This window comes from Prunus avium, chromosome 7, assembly GCF_965620075.1.
Source record: "Prunus avium chromosome 7, drPruAviu1.hap1.1, whole genome shotgun sequence".
Taxonomy (NCBI): domain Eukaryota; kingdom Viridiplantae; phylum Streptophyta; class Magnoliopsida; order Rosales; family Rosaceae; genus Prunus; species Prunus avium.
Genome location: NC_142290.1, coordinates 31,266,104 through 31,285,506, shown reverse-complemented (window position 1 = coordinate 31,285,506; position 19,403 = coordinate 31,266,104). Strand labels below are relative to the sequence as shown.

The 19,403-nt window shown below is 39.2% G+C and overlaps 1 protein-coding gene across 1 annotated transcript; it reads left to right on the top strand.

Moving 5' to 3' along the window:
* The first annotated feature begins 7,135 nt into the window (after positions 1-7,135).
* On the top strand, positions 7,136-8,776 carry LOC110766355 (uncharacterized). Its single transcript, XM_021969674.2, has one exon. It carries the CDS (start codon positions 7,299-7,301, stop codon positions 8,520-8,522), a length of 1,224 nt encoding a protein of 407 aa, XP_021825366.2. The 5' UTR covers positions 7,136-7,298; the 3' UTR covers positions 8,523-8,776.
* The last annotated feature ends 10,627 nt before the right edge of the window (positions 8,777-19,403 follow it).

The following is a 19,403-nucleotide window of genomic DNA, read 5'->3' as shown; positions in this document are numbered from 1 at the left end:
ATCGTCTTTTGAGCCAATTTATTTGAAACGGTGCCATTTCTCCATAGTGTTTGTTGTCCTTCGGGTTTTTTTTTTGGGACAAAATGGGTTTTGGACCCCAAAAAAAAAAAGAAAACACAAATAGGTTCTTGTGATAGTTGGTGAAAAGCATTGAATTTGAGGGAGAATGGAATCTCTTTTTTGTTGGTGAAGGCAAACGTAATTCTTGTGTCTTGTACATGGGAGTTAACATCGTCAACTACTTAACGACAGGACAAGATCTTAGGATGTTGAAGCCTTTTGCAACTAACAAAATTATGAGCTCTATTATGATTGTTTTCTCTTTTTGGTTCTTTACAAACAAAGTAAGTTTTGGCTCTGATAAGAAATCTAAATTCCACCAAAGCTGTGACCAGTCCAAACTAGTCCAGCCTGGTGTTTTGTTGAATCATTGCCCGACTTTACAACGATGGGCTTTAGGTCAAGTATCCCCATCATGCCATCCTAAAGCATGATTGTTGGACAAGCAACTAAGCCAAAAATAGCATCTCTTACAATTAAATTTCTTGTTTTTTTTTTAAATATTGGAAAAGAGAAAAACTCCACAACTCAACTTTCCTTATCGGGCATGGGTTTCATGGTAAACCCTAAATACATATATCTACTTGTTCAAATCTAGGACATTTGAGTTTACAACTTGTTTCATATTGCGTTTCTTAAATTACTTTTTGAAATAACATACACGTATTTATATAATGCGAACCACTTTATTAACCATTGGGTGAGAAGGGTTTGATGATGGATATGGATATTTGAATGGTGTGGTGGGAAGCAAAGGAAGATTGTAAAGATGGATGAAGATAAAGGCAAAGTTGAAGTTGCATGAAATAGATGATGGATGCATCCAGCCAGCATCTTCCTTTAAGGGGGCCTTTGATCTTTTGCATCCCGTGAGGCACACGGGAGGCTTCTGTTAAAGCGTAGCCATCCAAAAGCTTAGATTTAAAACCTCTCTGCCTTTATTCCATCCATATCACACGAACGTATATATGATCCCATCCCATCTCATCTCTCTCTGAAAGTGATGCCTAGGCCTATATATCTCTCCAACCTCACATATTCACACCGCCTTTAACCCTTTTTTTTCTTTTTATTTTCTATCAAACACTACCTTTACTTGTATACCTGCCTAGCTACTACTTGATTTTATGAGAGAAAGTTGTCATATAAAAATGGAAGAAATTGTTACCACCACACGAGGGAGCCTCTAATCTAATCATAAACTCCCTTTAAACTTTGTAATGGAATGTTATAATTCGATGTGAAAGTAATTTCATTTCAAAACCCCACCACCCACGTCTTAGCGATGTAGCTAGGTTTGCAATTTGCTTAATGGTGATGGTTTAGGAAATATAATAATATAATTAAGAATGTGTTAGGGTAGCCTTGTCTCATTTTAAAATATTTGGCCGAAAGATGCTTTACAAAACATGCACCTTGTAAGCATGAAAAATAATTATTTGCAAGACGGTTTACTATGTTATGTTGTCAATCCGTGAATAAGATTGCCCTCAACATATATCTTCAATTTGAAACATATTTATCCGAAACTACAATCCTCTAGCTAGTACAAACTTTTAATAAAAGAACCGACATCAATCGATGGTCTCTTTTTAGCCTTCTTTATATATTCATTATTATATGCTGGAGCCTTTTCCACTTTGTACCTAAACTGAAGAAATGAATCCCATGTTATTTCTTTTTGGCCTCTTAATCCCACCTGTATGTCCCATTCTTCCCACAAACCTTAGGTATAAAATATGTTTGAAGGAAAGTGAAGCACATGGGATGGTGTATCTCTCTCTCGGATTAACTATAAATTAATTGGAATAATCTTCTTATTACGAGGCTAGAGCCTGCCCTACAAAATGATTTTATTCTTCTAAGCATGCATAACCATCTTTTAATTGCGCTGATATTATATTATCATCCTAATCACCACCATGAACCACTGCAAATCTTCCTCGTCTCCTTCTGTCCCCGCCATCTTTGAATCTTAATTACTTAAAAATATGATTCTAAGAAACTCCCCTCCCTGGCCTCTTCTGCATCCTTAGCATCATGGTGACATCACTAATCTTCATGTTTAATAGATTAATTAATGGATTTAGATATCTGTGTGTGTGTCAGATACATAAACTTGAATTAACATGAGGATGATTGTGAGACTGGATCAAAGCTAAGCAGCCAGCAGAGTCAAGACAAAACAAGTTTACTTTAATTGATTGGCTAATTAACCTTATGCAAAATTTTGACACTGACACTTTTTACGTTTCATGTAATTTCCACTTATCTTACTTAGCTTGGGTTCCCCAGACAGGACCAATACATAAGCATGAATGCTATGCATGTTCATCCACTAAAAACTAGAAAACGAAGAATTAGGAAAATATTTATAGGGACCTACCCCTCAATAAGTTTTTTAAGTCTTTCTTTTAGAAGTGACCTCCACCCAGAGGCTAGATCCTTACCCATGAGGCACAAATATCTATAATTATCCTTCAAACCACCAACGAAAAACGGTTTCCATTTAAATTAGTATGCATTTTTTTAATACAAGCGATAATCTAAATTATATGGGAACATGATTTTTCACATACATGCACTATCATAGTGACATAGAGGTTCGAACTTAAAATTACAAGTCTGTAAGTTAATATGCCATTTTCCACCGAGCTAAACTCCGTTAAGAAATTAGCCTGGACTAAAATTAATAAACCAAATATTTTTATTCCATTAGTCTCAATCAGTACCTGTTGATGATAGAGAGTGATGCATTAATTAGTGAGATAGGCGAGCCGTCGTTATTATACGTAACGTTATCAGCTCATGTCAATCAAATGTATCTTTCGTTTGCCTTCTTTATTAATCTGTACAAATGTATTTAAAGTGAAAACAAACATTTCAAATCAAATGCGGCCATCAAGAACGAAACAGATATTAGACAAAGAAATTAAGAGAATTGATAGCTTGACTAATCAGTGTTTAAGGGAACATAATGTGGGATTGAGGAAGACAAATAAGCAAAATGGTTGCCCACAAAGTCCACTCGTTCGTTTGGAGATTAGAAATTCTAGGGTTCTTCTGTATGGACCCTCACAGTGTCTTCTTTTCTACATACAATGACAATGGCATTATCCAATGGCTTGTTTGCAAATGGCATCTTCTATCGACATTTGCTTTACCATTGAAGACAAGTTTTCTACACATATCTCTGTAATTTCTCATGTGGATGGTGACCAGGCTATTTCTTGGTCCACGCAGGTCCCCTCTCTAAAACCCTACGAATCTAATTCAGCTTTTGTATTAATTTCATGTACGTTAAGAGACAATGCTTCATGGTCCATCCCAACCCCCACCACCAATCTTAAGCCAATAGAGTCCTGCCTCTCTCTCAATCTAAGATCCTTAGTTGGTCAAAGATTTTTGTGTGTGCATATATATTACAACAAATTCTCTAGATTGGAATATTAGAAACTATTTAGTCATTCAATTGTGATCGAACTTTTAGATGAGTTATTGTTTCAAATTTATCATTAGTAAAGGTTTTTTAATTTTTAGCTGACTTTTATGTGTGGATACGTGATTCGTGAAAGTGACTTAAAATTTGAATGACTCGAATCATTCATGATAACATCCACAAATTTCAATATTTGAATGTCCAATATGAAAATTTGTTATGTATGTAAAGGGCTTCTCATCTTTAGCTGACTTTTGTGCCTGGATATGTGATTTTTGAAAATGACTTAAAATTTGAATGGCTCGAATAATTTCCAATAACATCCATAATGAAAAATTGGTATATATATTATTTATGTAGTTCAACTCTTCATCATGATTCATGCCTCCCAAATTTAGAGACCAATCTGACCTATTCGGTATGGCTTGAAAGACTTTTGGTTCTGATTCTAAAATTAAAGATCTATTAAGATCTTTAAAACAAAGTTAAAAGTAAAATCGATCTCCTTTAGCCGACGGAATGGATTCTGATTTACAAGTCTTTGTGCCAAACATGACTTTGATTTGACCTACAAATTGTAAACCACATTCACCTATTAGGAAATTCAAATTTAGAATCTCTTTTAATAAGAAATATAACTACCACTAAACGTAAAGAGTTAATTAGTGCATATAAGTGGATGCAACGAGCTTGTAGTTCAAATAGTTTAGAATATTTACGTTTTCATTTGAGGTCCTAAGTTTGATTCCCCTCTTCCTAACAGCGGTTATATATATAATAAAAAAAAATAAAAAAAATCAGTGGATTAAAATGGAGACTGATTTTGCTTAGTATAGTAAGTTGGCATGGCGTGTGGCCCCATGCAAAAGCAGCTTATAAAACACGTCCAATAAGTCATATGAGTGGGGTCGAAGTTACTTACAGACTAAGATGCTGCAACTTGATATTTGCTTAATCTTGTTCTATTTCTTTTTATTGGGTTTACCGTTTACGTACCTGCTGCATGATTTTCTATTTTTACAGTGCCAATATTATTATAAAATATAAATAAATATAATATGATCAAACAGTGTAAAATCATCCATAAAAGTCTACTTCACCATCACACCGTTGACCCACCTACTAAATAAATAAATAACCGAATTCAAAAATCAAAAATTTCTTTATCGAAAAAAGCGAAATTCAAGGCCAACCTCACATGTTCTGATGGTCAGGTGAATTAATTAACCTGACCAGCCTAACTAACCCTAGCCTTGTTTTTCTCCTTCTCCTGAGAAAAGTAGCCGTTCATATCAATAATTTAATAATTATATTTAAATTTGGTTTTTGTTTTTGTTGTCTAGGGGTATCAGTGCTTCTATCACGTGCTCAACTTGAGAAAGTAGCCGTTCTTATAATCCATGTATTTTTTAAGGATTTTTTTGATTGAGATGGGTGATAGAATATTGAACTTACATATATAGTATATGGATGCTATGACTCAAATTTCGGACTTTTCTTGGAACGAGCATTTGTTCCAAATCATCACACTAATGGATCATTTGCCATATTAGTCCCTGTTTAAGTTAGGTTAATGATGTAATTAAGTATGGTTCTTGTTTTTAATTCACAAGATAAACGAAGTAAGATTCAAACTTTGCCATTAACGTGAGAGTAAAATGCTTTAGTATTAGAGCTAATAGCCGACGGATAAGTATAATTAGCTAGGGACATAATCTGGTCAAACTAAACTAAATTTAAAAAATAGATTAGAGAAAATTCATCCCAATATCTGTCCTATTCTTATAATTCCTTGAAAAGGGTACATATATACTCTTTTTTTGTCACTACTCTTCTTAGAGTTCAATTTGAATCAAGCATTGAACTCAAACATGATTTACATTTCCTTACTGGTAGGCGAGAAATTCAAACTAATGTAAATCCAATGTTAAAAGAACAGGATTTTCGAATGTGAAATGGCAGGCCTTGGCCTGCTTGCTTGCCAGGAATCCCCTGTCCCCTGTTTCTGACTTTCCCATTTTATGCTGACTTTCTCAATGTAAATCCATGTGAAGGTACTGCAATTTGATTCTGTTTTTTGGTGAATTGCACTCTGATATTCTGTTTGTAGAGACTAGCTAGTTATGTAACCGTGAGTCTAATATTACCCTACCAACCAAATGAACTCTTGAAATTTTGGATCCTAACTAATTGAAGCGATAACTCATTCTAAAAGTTACTTCCTTTTAATAAGTGAAATAGTGTCGTACTATCCGCTATTTCATAATTTAGTAACTAAAATTTAAAAATCTTTTTGAAAGACGATATCGATCAAATGACATTATGTTGCAATCACAATTGACATTTCAATCACATAAAACTAGACTGCTAAATCATCGTGCATATTACACCCATAATTGAGAAAATGTCTATGGTGATGTTCCGATCACGTGACAGAATTGTTTTGTTCAAAGAATGCATATGTCTGAATTTGATTAACTTTAAAAATAAAAATAAAAAGATTGTTTTATTACTCAGCAGTAGCATAAAAATGTTCGTGTCATCTGTTTTGATGAAATTTTTACATGTAAATGATATTCCCAGAAAGTGTGAAGATGAATAAAGGGAGACATTTATTAATGGCAATGAATGAGGAAAAATAAACGATGCCCTCACCTTGAGGAACATCTTATCTCCTTGCTGGTCTTATTATTCTGATGACCAATGATTAGCTGATTAACATATTTTTGGTGCAGTAAAAAATTGCTTTGTTTTCCTAAATTAAATACTTGAAAAGCAATTCAACGTCTAGTGTACAGCAAATGCGGTATCATTGATGATGGTTTTGCTTCTCCTTTATCTCTTCTGTCAAACCAAATACATCATTCTTTATGGGCCACATTTTCATCATTCTTTTCTTACCAGAACCAAGAAGGCATCAACTCTTTCTTTTAATTATCTTTGTTTTTATTGGTAAAAACAGCAATTAGCACAAAAAGCTTTGATTAATTATTAGGTCAAGCAATTTGTTGGCACCAAAATCCCGTTAGAGAAGTGATTAACCTTCCCCCAGCCACAATCAAAGCCACACTTTTTCTAGCTTTTCACCGTTGCTCAAAAAGATAGTAAAATCATTATTTCTCAAAACACATTATTTTCTTTTATAAGACTAATTGATGAATTCGACCAACATTTTACACTCATACTTTAACAATAAAATATCTCCTTATTTTACGTTCGAGAGCATTTTTGTCTGTCATTATGACATTTTAGATACGCAACTAATTTTATTTTGTTAATACAAGCAATGTTTTTTTTTTCTTTTTTTTTTTCCAATAATACAAGCAATGTTCAGATATATGAGAAAGTGAAAACAAGACAGGAACTCGAAAGCAAAGATAACAACTCGTAACCATTTAAACTAGAAGTCCCTCGTAAATGATCAAATAATTTGTTTTAGAGTTGGTCATTATCAGAAAATCCAAGGGCAATTAACTAGTAAATTTAGTATCCACTAGGCTAGGCTAGTTGCTTGCTTTAGTAACTAAAAAAATGAAAAACCGAAAATAAAATAAAAAAGATGACCAAAATCTGAGTGGGGCCCACGCTAGAGCGGCTATAAATAACCCAAAGCTTGCTTTTCACAACGAAGTCCTTCTTCTCTTCTCTCCCACGAAAAAGCTCTCCCACTCAGACTAAGACACAGACACACTTTTCCTATTTTCACTTCACTCTCAGACAATCAATCTCCCAAACACGCCACATTCAATCTGCATAGAGCAAATCGATTTGATTTCAACTCGTCGATCTTCGAACCAAAATGGTTGACGTCGACCGGAGGATGACCGGTCTGAACCCGGCTCACATAGCCGGCCTCCGCCGCCTCTCCGCCCGAGCCGCCGCGGGACCACCAACCCCCTCCTCAACCGCCACCGCAACAACCCTTCCAGTACGAAACGGCCTTCTCTCGTTCTCTTCTTTGGCCGAGAACGTGACATCTCACCTCAAAAGCTCCGGTATCCAGGTCCAGCCGGGTCTATCCGAATCCGAGTTCGCCCGAGCAGAAGCGGAGTTCGGGTTCGCATTCCCGCCAGACCTCAAAGCCATTCTCTCGGCTGGGTTGCCGGTGGGCCCGGGCTTCCCCGACTGGCGCGCCGCCGGTGCTCGTCTCCATCTCAAAGCTTCGCTCGACCTTCCGATCGCGGCGATTTCGTTCCAAATCGCCCGGAACACCCTCTGGTCCAAGTCGTGGGGCCCGAGGCCGTCCGACCCGGAAAAGGCTTTGCGGGTCGCGCGAACCGCTTTGAAGAGGGCTCCGCTTCTGATACCCATCTTCAACCATTGCTACATTCCTTGTAACCCTTGTTTGGCTGGGAACCCCATCTTTTTCGTGGATGAGAACCGGATCTTTTGTTGCGGGTTGGATCTATCCGATTTCTTCGAGCGCGAGTCTTTGTTTCGAAAATCGGACTCCGACCCGTATATTCTCAAGAAGCAAAGGTCAGTGAGCGAAAAATCGGCCGGGTCGTCGACTAATTTCTCGCGAAGGAGCCTGGATACGGGTTTCGGGTCCGGAGCTAAAACACCGAGATGGGTCGAGTTCTGGAGCGACGCCGCCGTGGATCGTCGCCGGAGGAACTCCAACTCGTCTTCATCGTCTTCCTCGTCGCCGGAGCGGTTCTTCGATATGCCATCGAGGTCCGAAATCCCGAAATGGGTGGACGAGTACATTGATCAAATCGGGTCCGCGTTGCGACGCGGCGGATGGAGCGACTCCGATATATCGGACATGGTCTCGGTATCGGCCTCTGGGTTTTTCGAGGGAGAGATGGTGATGCTGGACAACCAAGCGGTACTCGACGCTCTGCTCCTCAAAGCGGATCGGTTCTCGGACTCGCTCCGAAAAGCCGGTTGGAGCTCCGAGGAAGTGTCGGATGCTTTGGGGTTTAATTTTCGACCCGAGAAGGAGAAGAAACCGGCTAAGAAGCTGTCTCCGGAGCTCGTGGAAAGAATAGGGAAACTGGCTGAATCCGTTTCCCGGTAACTTTTGTCTATTTTTTTAATTCTTTTTTTTAATTTTTCTGGGAAAATTGAGAGCCTCTGGGCCTCGGGTTTCGGGTTTCGGGTTTCCCCATCGGGTTAAAGAAAATGGAATGCATTGGGGGGACGCGTTGTACTATGAAACAAAGCGTATAAGGAAAAACAAGATGAAAGAGTTCAAATTACAAGGAAATAATATAAGATTATATAAATAATTAATTGCTAATATATATAATATATTAATATTTTTGAAGACAATATTATGATTTCTGTAATTATGTTGTTGGCTTAATTATGTGGTTACAGCTCATAGTGGTAATTGTTAAGAATTTCTGGGGTGAAATTGGGTCTGGGCAGTGCACGTGTGCTTTCTTTTTAATTTTTCGAAGTTGAGCTCTCCAATCAGAGGCTTGGCCAAAATGTTGTGTGACAGCATGATCTGATTCGTCTATTCACATATTATTCAAGGCGGCAGTGAGCAGTGGCTAAACGACACCGTATCTTGGGGTCGGCAGAATAATGGCTTTTTCCGGGAAATTTTTTGGCGAGAAAGTGGGTTTGATTTGATTGCGAGAATACTGGGAGTCTGGGAGTGACTGGCAGGTGTGAAAAGAAATGTCTGGGAAATATTTTACATCTTTTGAGAAACTCGTTTTTAGATTGGAGAGAGATAGGGAGATAGGGAAATAGGGAGATAGGGGATATTAATTGTTGTTTTTCTTGAAAAATGGGAAGAAAAAGAAAAAGAGAAATAATTGGCGTTTGAAGGTGAATGAATCCTGACACAGAAACCTTCTCACTGTTAAGCTTTTAAGAGACACAACTACAAGGTGTGTGGTGCTTTTTACTTACTTACCTAGGTAATTGCCATATTAACTACATTCTAATATAATCTTGTGTATTTAAAGAATTTTTTCTAGTAAGTTAATCATAGGATCTTTCAAAGTTCGTATTTACAGTTTACCAAGAAAAAGAGTTAGTATTTGCAACGGAATAACCCATCGGTTAGGATAGGGTCGATCTTAATTGAAGTGGTTAAGAGCAGTTACTCATGCATTTGAGATCCTATGTTCGAGTCCTAATTCTTATTAAAATTCGAGTGTGTTCGAGTCCTAATTCTTATTAAAATTCGAGTGGAAGGTCATGTTTGGTATTTACTGGGAAGGGGGGCCATGTGATGTGGGGTCCTACTTGAGATGGGATGATTAGGACTTTAGGAGGAGAGAAACTAAGAGAAGTGGAGCTTTCACACATAATTTCCCCCCCTTAACTTTTTTGCAACCTTGTTGTAGATTTTTCACAAGTTTACTGGGTTTGTGGCTCTGTTTGGACGCTGGGTATTTTTTTGTTTGGCTTGGCATGATAGCATGATAGCATGATAATATACTTTGCTTGGTTTTGTCAACATGTTGATCTTGTAAGCATTTGGGGAACATGCAATGCGCGTCCATGTGGTGGAGCTTGGTGTGAAGGTACGGATAGGACTGTTTGGACATTACAAATATTCAAAATTTGAAACTAGTGTTTGGCACGAACATCCAATAATATGGATTACTCGGTTCATCTTATGTATATAACATAACATACTACATATGATTTGTATACGGCTTTTTGGCTTTTGCTTTCAAAATAAGTTGGTCAGTAATCTTTATATCTTAGCTAGTGGACAATAACTTGGTACCAAAAGCAATTGATTGCTCATTAAAGAACCAAAAACCTTTCCATTTAGTTGAGTACTAGAGCTTTAAAACTTGTAGCCCTCAATCCTCATGCATGTCGGACAATATGCAATTGCAAATTATGATGAGGAAACACTACTTGCTTGACCCACCACCACATCTTTTCACACAGATGTTAGCTTTTGTTTTTTGCATCTTGCCATTGATGAAGCGGATGAACAAGTTTTCTAAAAAATCATTAACTGTCCTTTGAGCAATTGAGAGGCGGGGGGATTGATGCAACGAGACTCAGGGATGTTAGGGAGAGTTGCCCCGCGCATGTGTATAGGCAATTACTAATTATTGGTGTATGGAGAAATTTACATGAATTTCATAACACATCGACGATTGACAATTATTCACAAATGTAACTGAATTGTCTTTCAACTTAGTTCTAATTATTGTCTTCTTGACATGTAATTTTTCAATAAAAATAGATTAGAGGTGACAAAATCACCCAATTATAAAAACTAGAAAGGAATAAAAAAAGAACCCACAAGAGCATTAATAAAGTAAGTATGAATCGGATCCGCCATGTAAGGAAAGGCCTAATTTCCAAAATGATGCGAATGTGCAAAGGCAAGCGAAGTTGATGAAAGAGGTTGAAAGTACATGTGTCCACTCAATAAATGTTCCAACGGTCACTGCCACCACCACCTGAACCGACCGTTGCTCCATCACGTGCCTCCCTTTCCCCACCGCCTCATTGACCCTCTTCACATGCCACTCTCTGCTCTCTGCTCTCTGCTCTCTCTCTCTCTCACGTGTAAGAATCTTCCCCTCACACAACCATGAATCTACCGTATATCATAATAATATGACAAGTTCTATCTTATAACCTTGCATTATGTAACGCCTACCCAGCTGGCCCCATCATATTAATATATGGAATAATGCTATCATCTCAGTCGTTCATGCGTGTGTGAGTAAGATTATAACCGTAGGTCACGGTTCATTGAGCCTGACTAAAGCAGATAATCTTACTTTCTCAATTCAAAAGTCGATTAACTCAAATGATTCTACATTTTGAAATGTCAAATGAAGTAGGTGACCGAGATCTCTTTCTAAAACTCTTTTGATATGATATGTTTGGGCAATGTATTGTACATCTCCTATGCATAGATGCATTGTAGATCTCTTATGTATCAATAATTATGACTTGTCTACGGGTGCATGGATGACTGAGATAACTCTACTATTAAAATTATTCTATTTTAAATGTGGGATCATGGGATGGGCCCTAGTGGACTTAATAATACGGGCATGGGCCGATCGAGCTTCGTTTGTCTACAGAGCAAGTCTCAATCAGACCACGACAAGTGAACAATTGAATCTAACTAACATAAACATATATAAGAAGAGTAGGTCAGAAGCTGAGGCCTTAAACCTAAAATCTATGGAGGATGGAGGATAGTGATGAATGAAAGACTGGTTACATGCATGTCTGTTTGAAAGGGGTGTGGTGGTGGTCTTAGTGTCTTAGTTCTGTGCATGAAAATGGAGACATCGCCACTTGGTTTGGCATTAAATGTGAACAAAATTGATCACTGAAGGCTGAATTTAGGTCAAGACTCAAGACAGTGCAAAGAAAACTTGAGATGGCTCGCCACATGCAGCGTCATGTAGGCATGGAGGAAGAGAGGGATGTCTTGGACTGTTGCTGCCATATTTGTTTGCTGCATTATTGTGGGTAGGGGTCACATGAAAACTAACAAAAACTTACAAGGCACATTTTCAATGGCTCCATGTGTGCATGGTCTTTTGGTCGAGCATGTGTCAATTGCAATCTTCAACGCCTTTGATTGATGTTGATGACGATATCAATAGTACTGAAAATGAAAGAACGTGTGTGTGTGTGTGTTTGTAAAGTGATTACAAAGCCTTTTTCTCTTGATCCTGATCACTAGCAATTAAAACAAAAACATTATTGGGTTGTTGCTTTTGAAACATAAACTCATTTGTTTGCTGTTTCTGATCCAGAAATTATTTACTAATTTGTTTGGTTATGCGCCATGACATGTCTTTGTGTGACAAAAAAATTATTGGGTTGTTGTTTTTGAGACAGAAACTCATTCAAAAAGTAAAATCTGGAGATGGGATGGGATTGAGAATAGGCGAGGATATGGGCTAAGACAGCCCAACACTGGGTTGGATGTGGGGTGATCTAGATAAATTTGAAAAAAGATGCCAAGCTACTAGCATGGCTTGTACAACTTGGTTCATACTATGCTTGCTTACATTACATCAGTTGTAGGGTTTTCAAGAGTGGGCATCAGCAATTATCATGAAAGATGTTTATTTGGGAAACAAATTTGATCATTGATGCTTCGGCTGATCCTGTGTAACGGATCAGTGGGGCCCACTATTAAGTTTAAAATTGTATTGATATTGTCCGGAACTTCATCACTTAGGCTTGTTTGGTAAGGAGGACTAGACTAGACTACAAAAATGCCTACATTTCATGTGCATTGAAGACATAATATGGATATGTTGCCTAACTTGGAGGAAAAATGAGGACTATCTATAAGAGGTTGACGACTAAAACTTATCCCCCTAATCCCCTTGAAATTGGTGGGATTATGAGGGATAAGTCATCAACCTCTTATGAATAGTCCTCATTCAACCTCCAAATTAGACAACAATATCCATAGTATGCCTTGATTGCACATGAAATGGAGGCATTTTGCTAGTCCAGTCGAGTCAATTCTAGTCGAGTCTAGTCCTCCCTAAACAACGAGGCCTTAAAGTCCAATATTTTAGATGTAGAGTTTCAACTCGATTATTATTGCACTTCTCCACTATGAAATTATGCCCATTCCTCAAGAGAAAAACTTATATGTCACGAGAATATCACTGTGTCAATCCAGCGATCACAGCCACTATTTCCTCCACTGATGAATCTCTAAATGATGCTGATTGATACCATGATCTCCAAATGATTTGCTATGGTTAATAGCCCTTTGTATTTACCAAAATAGTTCTAGTAAAAGTCAACTGTATTATATATTGTACAATTGTATCCAAATATAATATCAAGAAATCGCATTCTTTACATGGTATCAGCCCTTCTCTCCTTCAAACGAAGTCACCTCTCTTCTCTGATCCTCCATGGCCGCCACCAACAACTCCTCCTCCTCTCCCTCCCCTTCTGGCCCAAACACTACCCATTTCATCAAACTCTCTGAATCCAACTACTTGCTCTGGCTTAGCCAAATCAAGCCGTTCCTTGTCGGCCATGACTTGTGGCAATACATTGATGAGTCTAATCCTGCCCCTGTTTCCACCACAACCACCACCTCCTCTAACCCCACCCCTGTTGCCACCACAACCAACACCTTCTCCAACCCCACCTCTGACCCTCCTAATTCCTCTTCTGTTACAGCCACCACTCTCACTCTACCCAATCCTGACTTCCTTCTCTGGTACAAACAAGACCAAATTATCGTTAGTTACCTCACCTCTACACTTTCCGAGCCAGTTCTCGCCCTCACTGTCGATTATGACACTTCCAAAGAAATCTGGGATTGTTTGCAAACTCACTTTGCCCAAAAGTCCATTGCCAGTGCTGCCAATCTTCACTTCCAACTCTTTGATATGACAAAAGGCACCAAAATCGTTGACTAATACCTCAACCAGGCCAAATATCTTGCTGGCTCACTTGCCTCCATCAACCAACCTGTCTCCAACGATGATTTGGTCACTGCCATTCTTCGTGGCTTGGGTCCTAACTATGCCATGCTCATTACTGCCATCCTTAATTTCCCTTCGCTGCCAAATTTCACCGAGTTATGCTCTCGCCTTCTCTCGTTTGAGACCCATGCCCCATGCCTCGCGCCCTTCCACTGACCCTGCTGCCCAAAGCACTGCCCTAATGGCAGCTCAGTCACCCAGGCCACTGTTGCATTCCTAAAAGGACACAAATTAATGTGCAAACAACCAATTAAAAATACCCGCAAGTGCACGAATCTAATGAAGTATAGATTATGTAAGTACGGGGTCGATCCCACGAAGAACTTGTCGGCTCCCTATAAGTTCTAATTTGAGTACGTAAAGAACACTTAATTGACACACCACAAATACGCAAATGCAAAATGGAAACTAAAAATAAGTAAAGAAGTGCAAAAGAAATGAAACAACACAAGAAAACTAAAGAAAAACACAAACAGCATTTTCTATCGCCATTTTATCACATGTTTATCACCTGTGAACAGTGCCGTGAACAGTGAACAGTGACATGAACAGTGCCGTGAACAGTGAACAGTGACGACCGGTCGCGTGAACAGTGAAGACCGGTCGTTTTTCGGCAGAGTCGAAATTTCAATAAACGTGTGATGAGCGACCGGTCGTGAACAGTAATGACCGGTCGTTTTTGGGCAGATTCGTTTCTCTGTTTTTCAGTTTCGACCTCTGTCCAGTGTTTTGCCTATAACTTTCCAACCGTACGTCGAAAATTCACGTTCTTTATACGGTTGGATTCAGAACAGAAAATGCAAGAACACTGCGCGGACCAAAAGTCCAAAACAATTACGGAAACAAATAAAATTCAGTATCAAAGACACACCACGTGTCGAACTCACAACTCACACACACATTGGGGGGGGGGGGGGGGGGGTTTGATTTGTTTCAAGTGACCTATTTCTATTGCATGAAAGTAAATGGACTTTGAATTTAAATGAGAAAGGCAGAGATGAAATATCAAAGAGTGGAATTAAAAAGTAACAAACACTAGGGTTTCGGAATCCACCCTAAACAATTCTACCCAAGTTCATGAATACTCAAGTGATGAACTCTAAACGTGTTGATGAAAATGTTCGCAATCAAGGCCATGGGTCGTGGCTCAAGACGCATTGATTCTCTCTAATATACGTAAAGTGCATGGTTCGTGCTACAATACTTGTGCCCTCCCCATAACCGAACCTAGGTATGGTTCGTACTTTGATTCAATTACAAGGAGAACCCATTAAGTTCAAAGAGAATATGAACATCACAAGAATCCTAATAGCATGGTGTTTACATTAGGTATTCAAGAAACCAATTCACATGGATGATTCTTACTTCATCCATTTATTGCTTAGGATAACATGAAGATACACATAATCCCAACAATCTCAAGAAGCATGCTTTCAAAGATGGCCAACCAAGGAAAAACACACATCAAGGATAGATTAATTTGGTGAATTGGAATTCATCAACAATATCTAGAAATTCATACACTCAAGTATCAAAACAATAAGGTAATCATGTTTAGGGCTTCAACCTAAGCCCTAGCTATAGAGTTTAGTTGCTCATACTTATTTCAAATACAAACTCAAAATGAAATTAGAAAGAGTTTACAGATTTTCAGAAAATGATGAAAGCTTCAAGATCATCAATGGTGGAAGTCTTCTTCTCCACTTTTCTTGGCTGCACCTTGGCTTTCTCCAAGCTCCAAAAACTCTCCAAAATCTGCTCTCAATGTGTAGAATTCAGAATTGAATTGCTTTCCACGTTCAAAGGCTCCCTCCATATCTGATTGCCAATTGCTTTTGCTCCTTTTCCCATCTTTTCCTACTCACACTTTTAATATAAAACTCATTCTTTCTCTAAAGCTTTTGCCCATTGTCCCCTTGCCATTATGAAGCATTGACTCACAAAGATGCCAAATACTTCAGAAAATATCTCTTTTACAAAGGTAATTCCTTGTTACCAAGAGTTATGGTAACAAGAAATTAAGATGACACAAAGGAGGTAAAAGCTGGCCAAATCCGGATTTCCAGAGCTGTGGTAACATGCTGGATTGGTTGGATAGGCAATACTTGTCCAATGGAGCTCAAATTTGGATATGTTGTAGTTAACATCCATTGGAACAAATCTCATGAAGATCATGACCTCATCCGAGCACCAGAGCATGTTGATCCCAGGCCAAGAAGTTGACCTACGAAAATGAACAAAAACAGAATTTATAACTAATAATGCACTTTTAGCTCATTTTCATTCCAACCAAGGTAAAATCTAAGAAAACACAAAAAGGAAGTAAAAATCTATAAAATGTCAAGAACTAACTCAAAATAGTGGGTGAATAACATGAAAAATCATGTATAAAAATGAACCGAACAGCCACCTCGTGGTGGAGCTGGTCTCTCCCAAACCTCTCATGCCTCCCGCGGCAATAGTGGTAACGACCGCAATGGCTCACGTCGTGGTGATCGTTGGAATGCATTCTCACCTCAATCCTCTTCTTGGTAGACACCTAGTTGGGCTCCCTGGAATGGGCCTCCATAACCCTTGGATGGTCTTGGCTTTAGCTCACGGTCTCCTTGGGCTGGCGAAGGTGTGTTAGGCCCTCCTCCTTCTAATTGGTGTCCCACTTGCTCTACTACTTAACACACTGCTACTACTTGCCCCCATCACTACAATGGACCTGACTCATTTCCATCCTTTCCTAGCTCCCACACCATTCATCCGCCAGACAACATGTGGTACCCCGATATAGGAGCAACACACCACATGACTGGCAATGGCAATTCTCTCTCCAATCGCCAACCCTATCATGGTAATAATTTCGTACTTTTGGGTAATGGAGACTCCCTTCCCATCTCTCATACTGGTAATATACCCCTCTCTTTGGAGACTTCTAAACTCACCTTTAGTGATGTCTTCCTTGTTTATGCTTTTGATAAAAATCTTTTGTCTATTGCTCGCTTTACACATGATAACTCTGTCTTCTTCATTTTTGCACCCAATTTCTACCAAATTTGGGACTTACATACTGCCACACTTCTTTTTCAGGCCTCTGTAAGGATGGTCTGTACCTTATGTCCTTATCTTCTATTCCTTCTATCCTTGTGCTCTCGTTGTCGTCTCGTCTTCAGTGTGGCATAATCGTCTTAGTCAGCCCTTGTCTTCAGTCCTATCTAAATTAAGCTCCTCTTTAGGCTCTATTTTTCATTCGCATTCTAAATTTTGTAAGGGTTGTGCTCTTGGTAAATCAACACAATTGCCTTTTTCTATCAATAAAAATTATGCCCCATCTTTATTTTACTTAATTCACTATGATGTGTGGATGTCTCCTGTTACTTATATTACCAGTTTTCATTACTATATGCTTTTCATTGATGAATATTCCCACTACTCATGGATTTATCCCATGCGTCGCAAATCCGAAGTATTTTCTCATTTTCAAAAATTTGTGACGGTTGAGGCCCAAAAAATCCAAGGCTAGGCCCAAATATAATCTTGGCCCAATGCTATACCTTATCGAGAAGAAACCCAATTCGGGTACGCGAAAGTTCGTCATATGTGCTTGCACACATGCCACGCCAAGCAAATAAGCAACACACTACGCTACAAGCTTAAGTGGGCCTAAGCCACGCGAACGCCTGGGGCTTGCTGAGCGGGTTGTGGTATGGATGGTTACGAGTATTCACGAGACCCATTGATGGTCCAAGGAGTGGAAGTTTTGGGCTACTTGGGAGCACCAAAACTCAAGTCCATTCCTTGAGCCCAAACATATGGGTAAGCATGAGAGAAAAACCTAGTAGCCCATCACCTTAAGAAAACCTAATAGCCCATAACACGTGAGAAAATCCCACATTAGCCAAAGCTTCCAGCAGTCTAACGAAATCAAAGGGAACTCACAAGCCGCTGGAAACAAAACAGCCCAGCCCAGCACCTTATAAAATATCCAACGTCGTGCATCTCTGTTAAAACCATATCGCAGCCAAACCACCAAAACCAAGCAAACCCATGTGCTGATCACCTTTTTGACCAAGCCCCCTTACCCATTCTTTCCTATTCAAGCTTTGGTGAGAAAACAAGAAACAAAAGTGGGCGGCTCCTCACCCACATGGAGAAGTCTAGCTGCCTGAGGACCTTGGAACCCCAAAAAGCTGCGTGCCTATGGGTTCGGGCTAGGGAAATTTCACCAAACAAGAGTAAATGGAACAAAGTGAGGAAAAGGGGAGAGGGTGGCTTGACAAAATTAAGGTTTTTAATGCCTATAAAAGGAGCCACTTTCTTCCCAGCAAAACACACAACAAATCGATCAAAGGCAAGCATCCCCTCTGGAAACCTTCAATTTCATGCTTTATTCTTCCATCTTCCTCCTTTCTCTCTCTCAAAACTCACATCCAGAGAGAGCAAGCATCATCTCTCATCTCTGGAACCCTCCAATTTCAAGCCTTGTTCTTCCATTGCTTCCCATTTTCTCTTCTGTCAAATCGCCCAGGAGCTTGACGAAGCTTTCGTCAAGCTGCTGGAAATATGCTAAAACCACCCATGCTTTCATCTTCTTCCTCGCTCTCTCTCTCATAACACATATCCAGAGAGCAAGCTTCCCTCTCATCTTCAAAACCTAGCAATTTCATGCACTATTCATCCTTCTTCCCCATTTTCCCTCTTGGCAGAACTGTTCCAGTACTTGACAGAACTTTCGTCAAGCTGCCGGAAACTTGCTTAAGCCACCTGTTCCTCTTCCTCATCTCTTCCTCTCTCTCCTCAACAAATCCTCCCAAAAACTCTCTCTTCCCCTTACTTCGAGCCTATGTTTCTCATAGGAAGCCCAAGTCTTCTCTCTCTCATGCTAAACTCACGAATGCTCAGCTCTCATGCCAAGCCTAAATATTTATCTGCAAGCAATTGTCTTTTTTGTTGGTGAAGATAACCAGGGTGTTTCCTAAGGCTCCGCTACCCTTTCGAAGTGCACTTGGGGTTTGATTCTCGAACTCAGACACAAGGGGCGATTCCAGCCATTTGCTCTTTACAGCAGCCCAGGCCCATTCGTCAAGCTGCAGGAACGAAAAAACCCCTACAATGACTATGGTTAAAAACATATTTGGGATTTCTGCCAAATATCTCCAAAGTGATAATGGTACGGAATAAGTTAATACTTATTTTACCACTTTCTGTCATTCCCTCGGTATCCAACAAAGATTCTCTTGTCCCTAGACCCCTCAGCAAAACGGTCTTGCTAAATGCAAACATCGCCACATTGCCATCATGACCCGTATTCTCCTCCCCACTTCTCACATGCCTCTCAATCTTTGGGTCAAAGCTGCTCTAACATCGGTTCATCTTATTAATCTCCTTCCTACTCCCATCTTAAACTGGTCTACCCCTTACTCCGTTCTCTTTTCCAAACCTCCCACTTATTCTCATCTTCATGTCTTTGGGTGTTCTTGTTTTCCTTT

Bases quoted from the DNA above. Each gene is read 5' to 3' on its own strand.
- LOC110766355 (XM_021969674.2), top strand. From the start codon at position 7,299: ATGGTTGACGTCGACCGGAGGATGACCGGTCTGAACCCGGCTCACATA.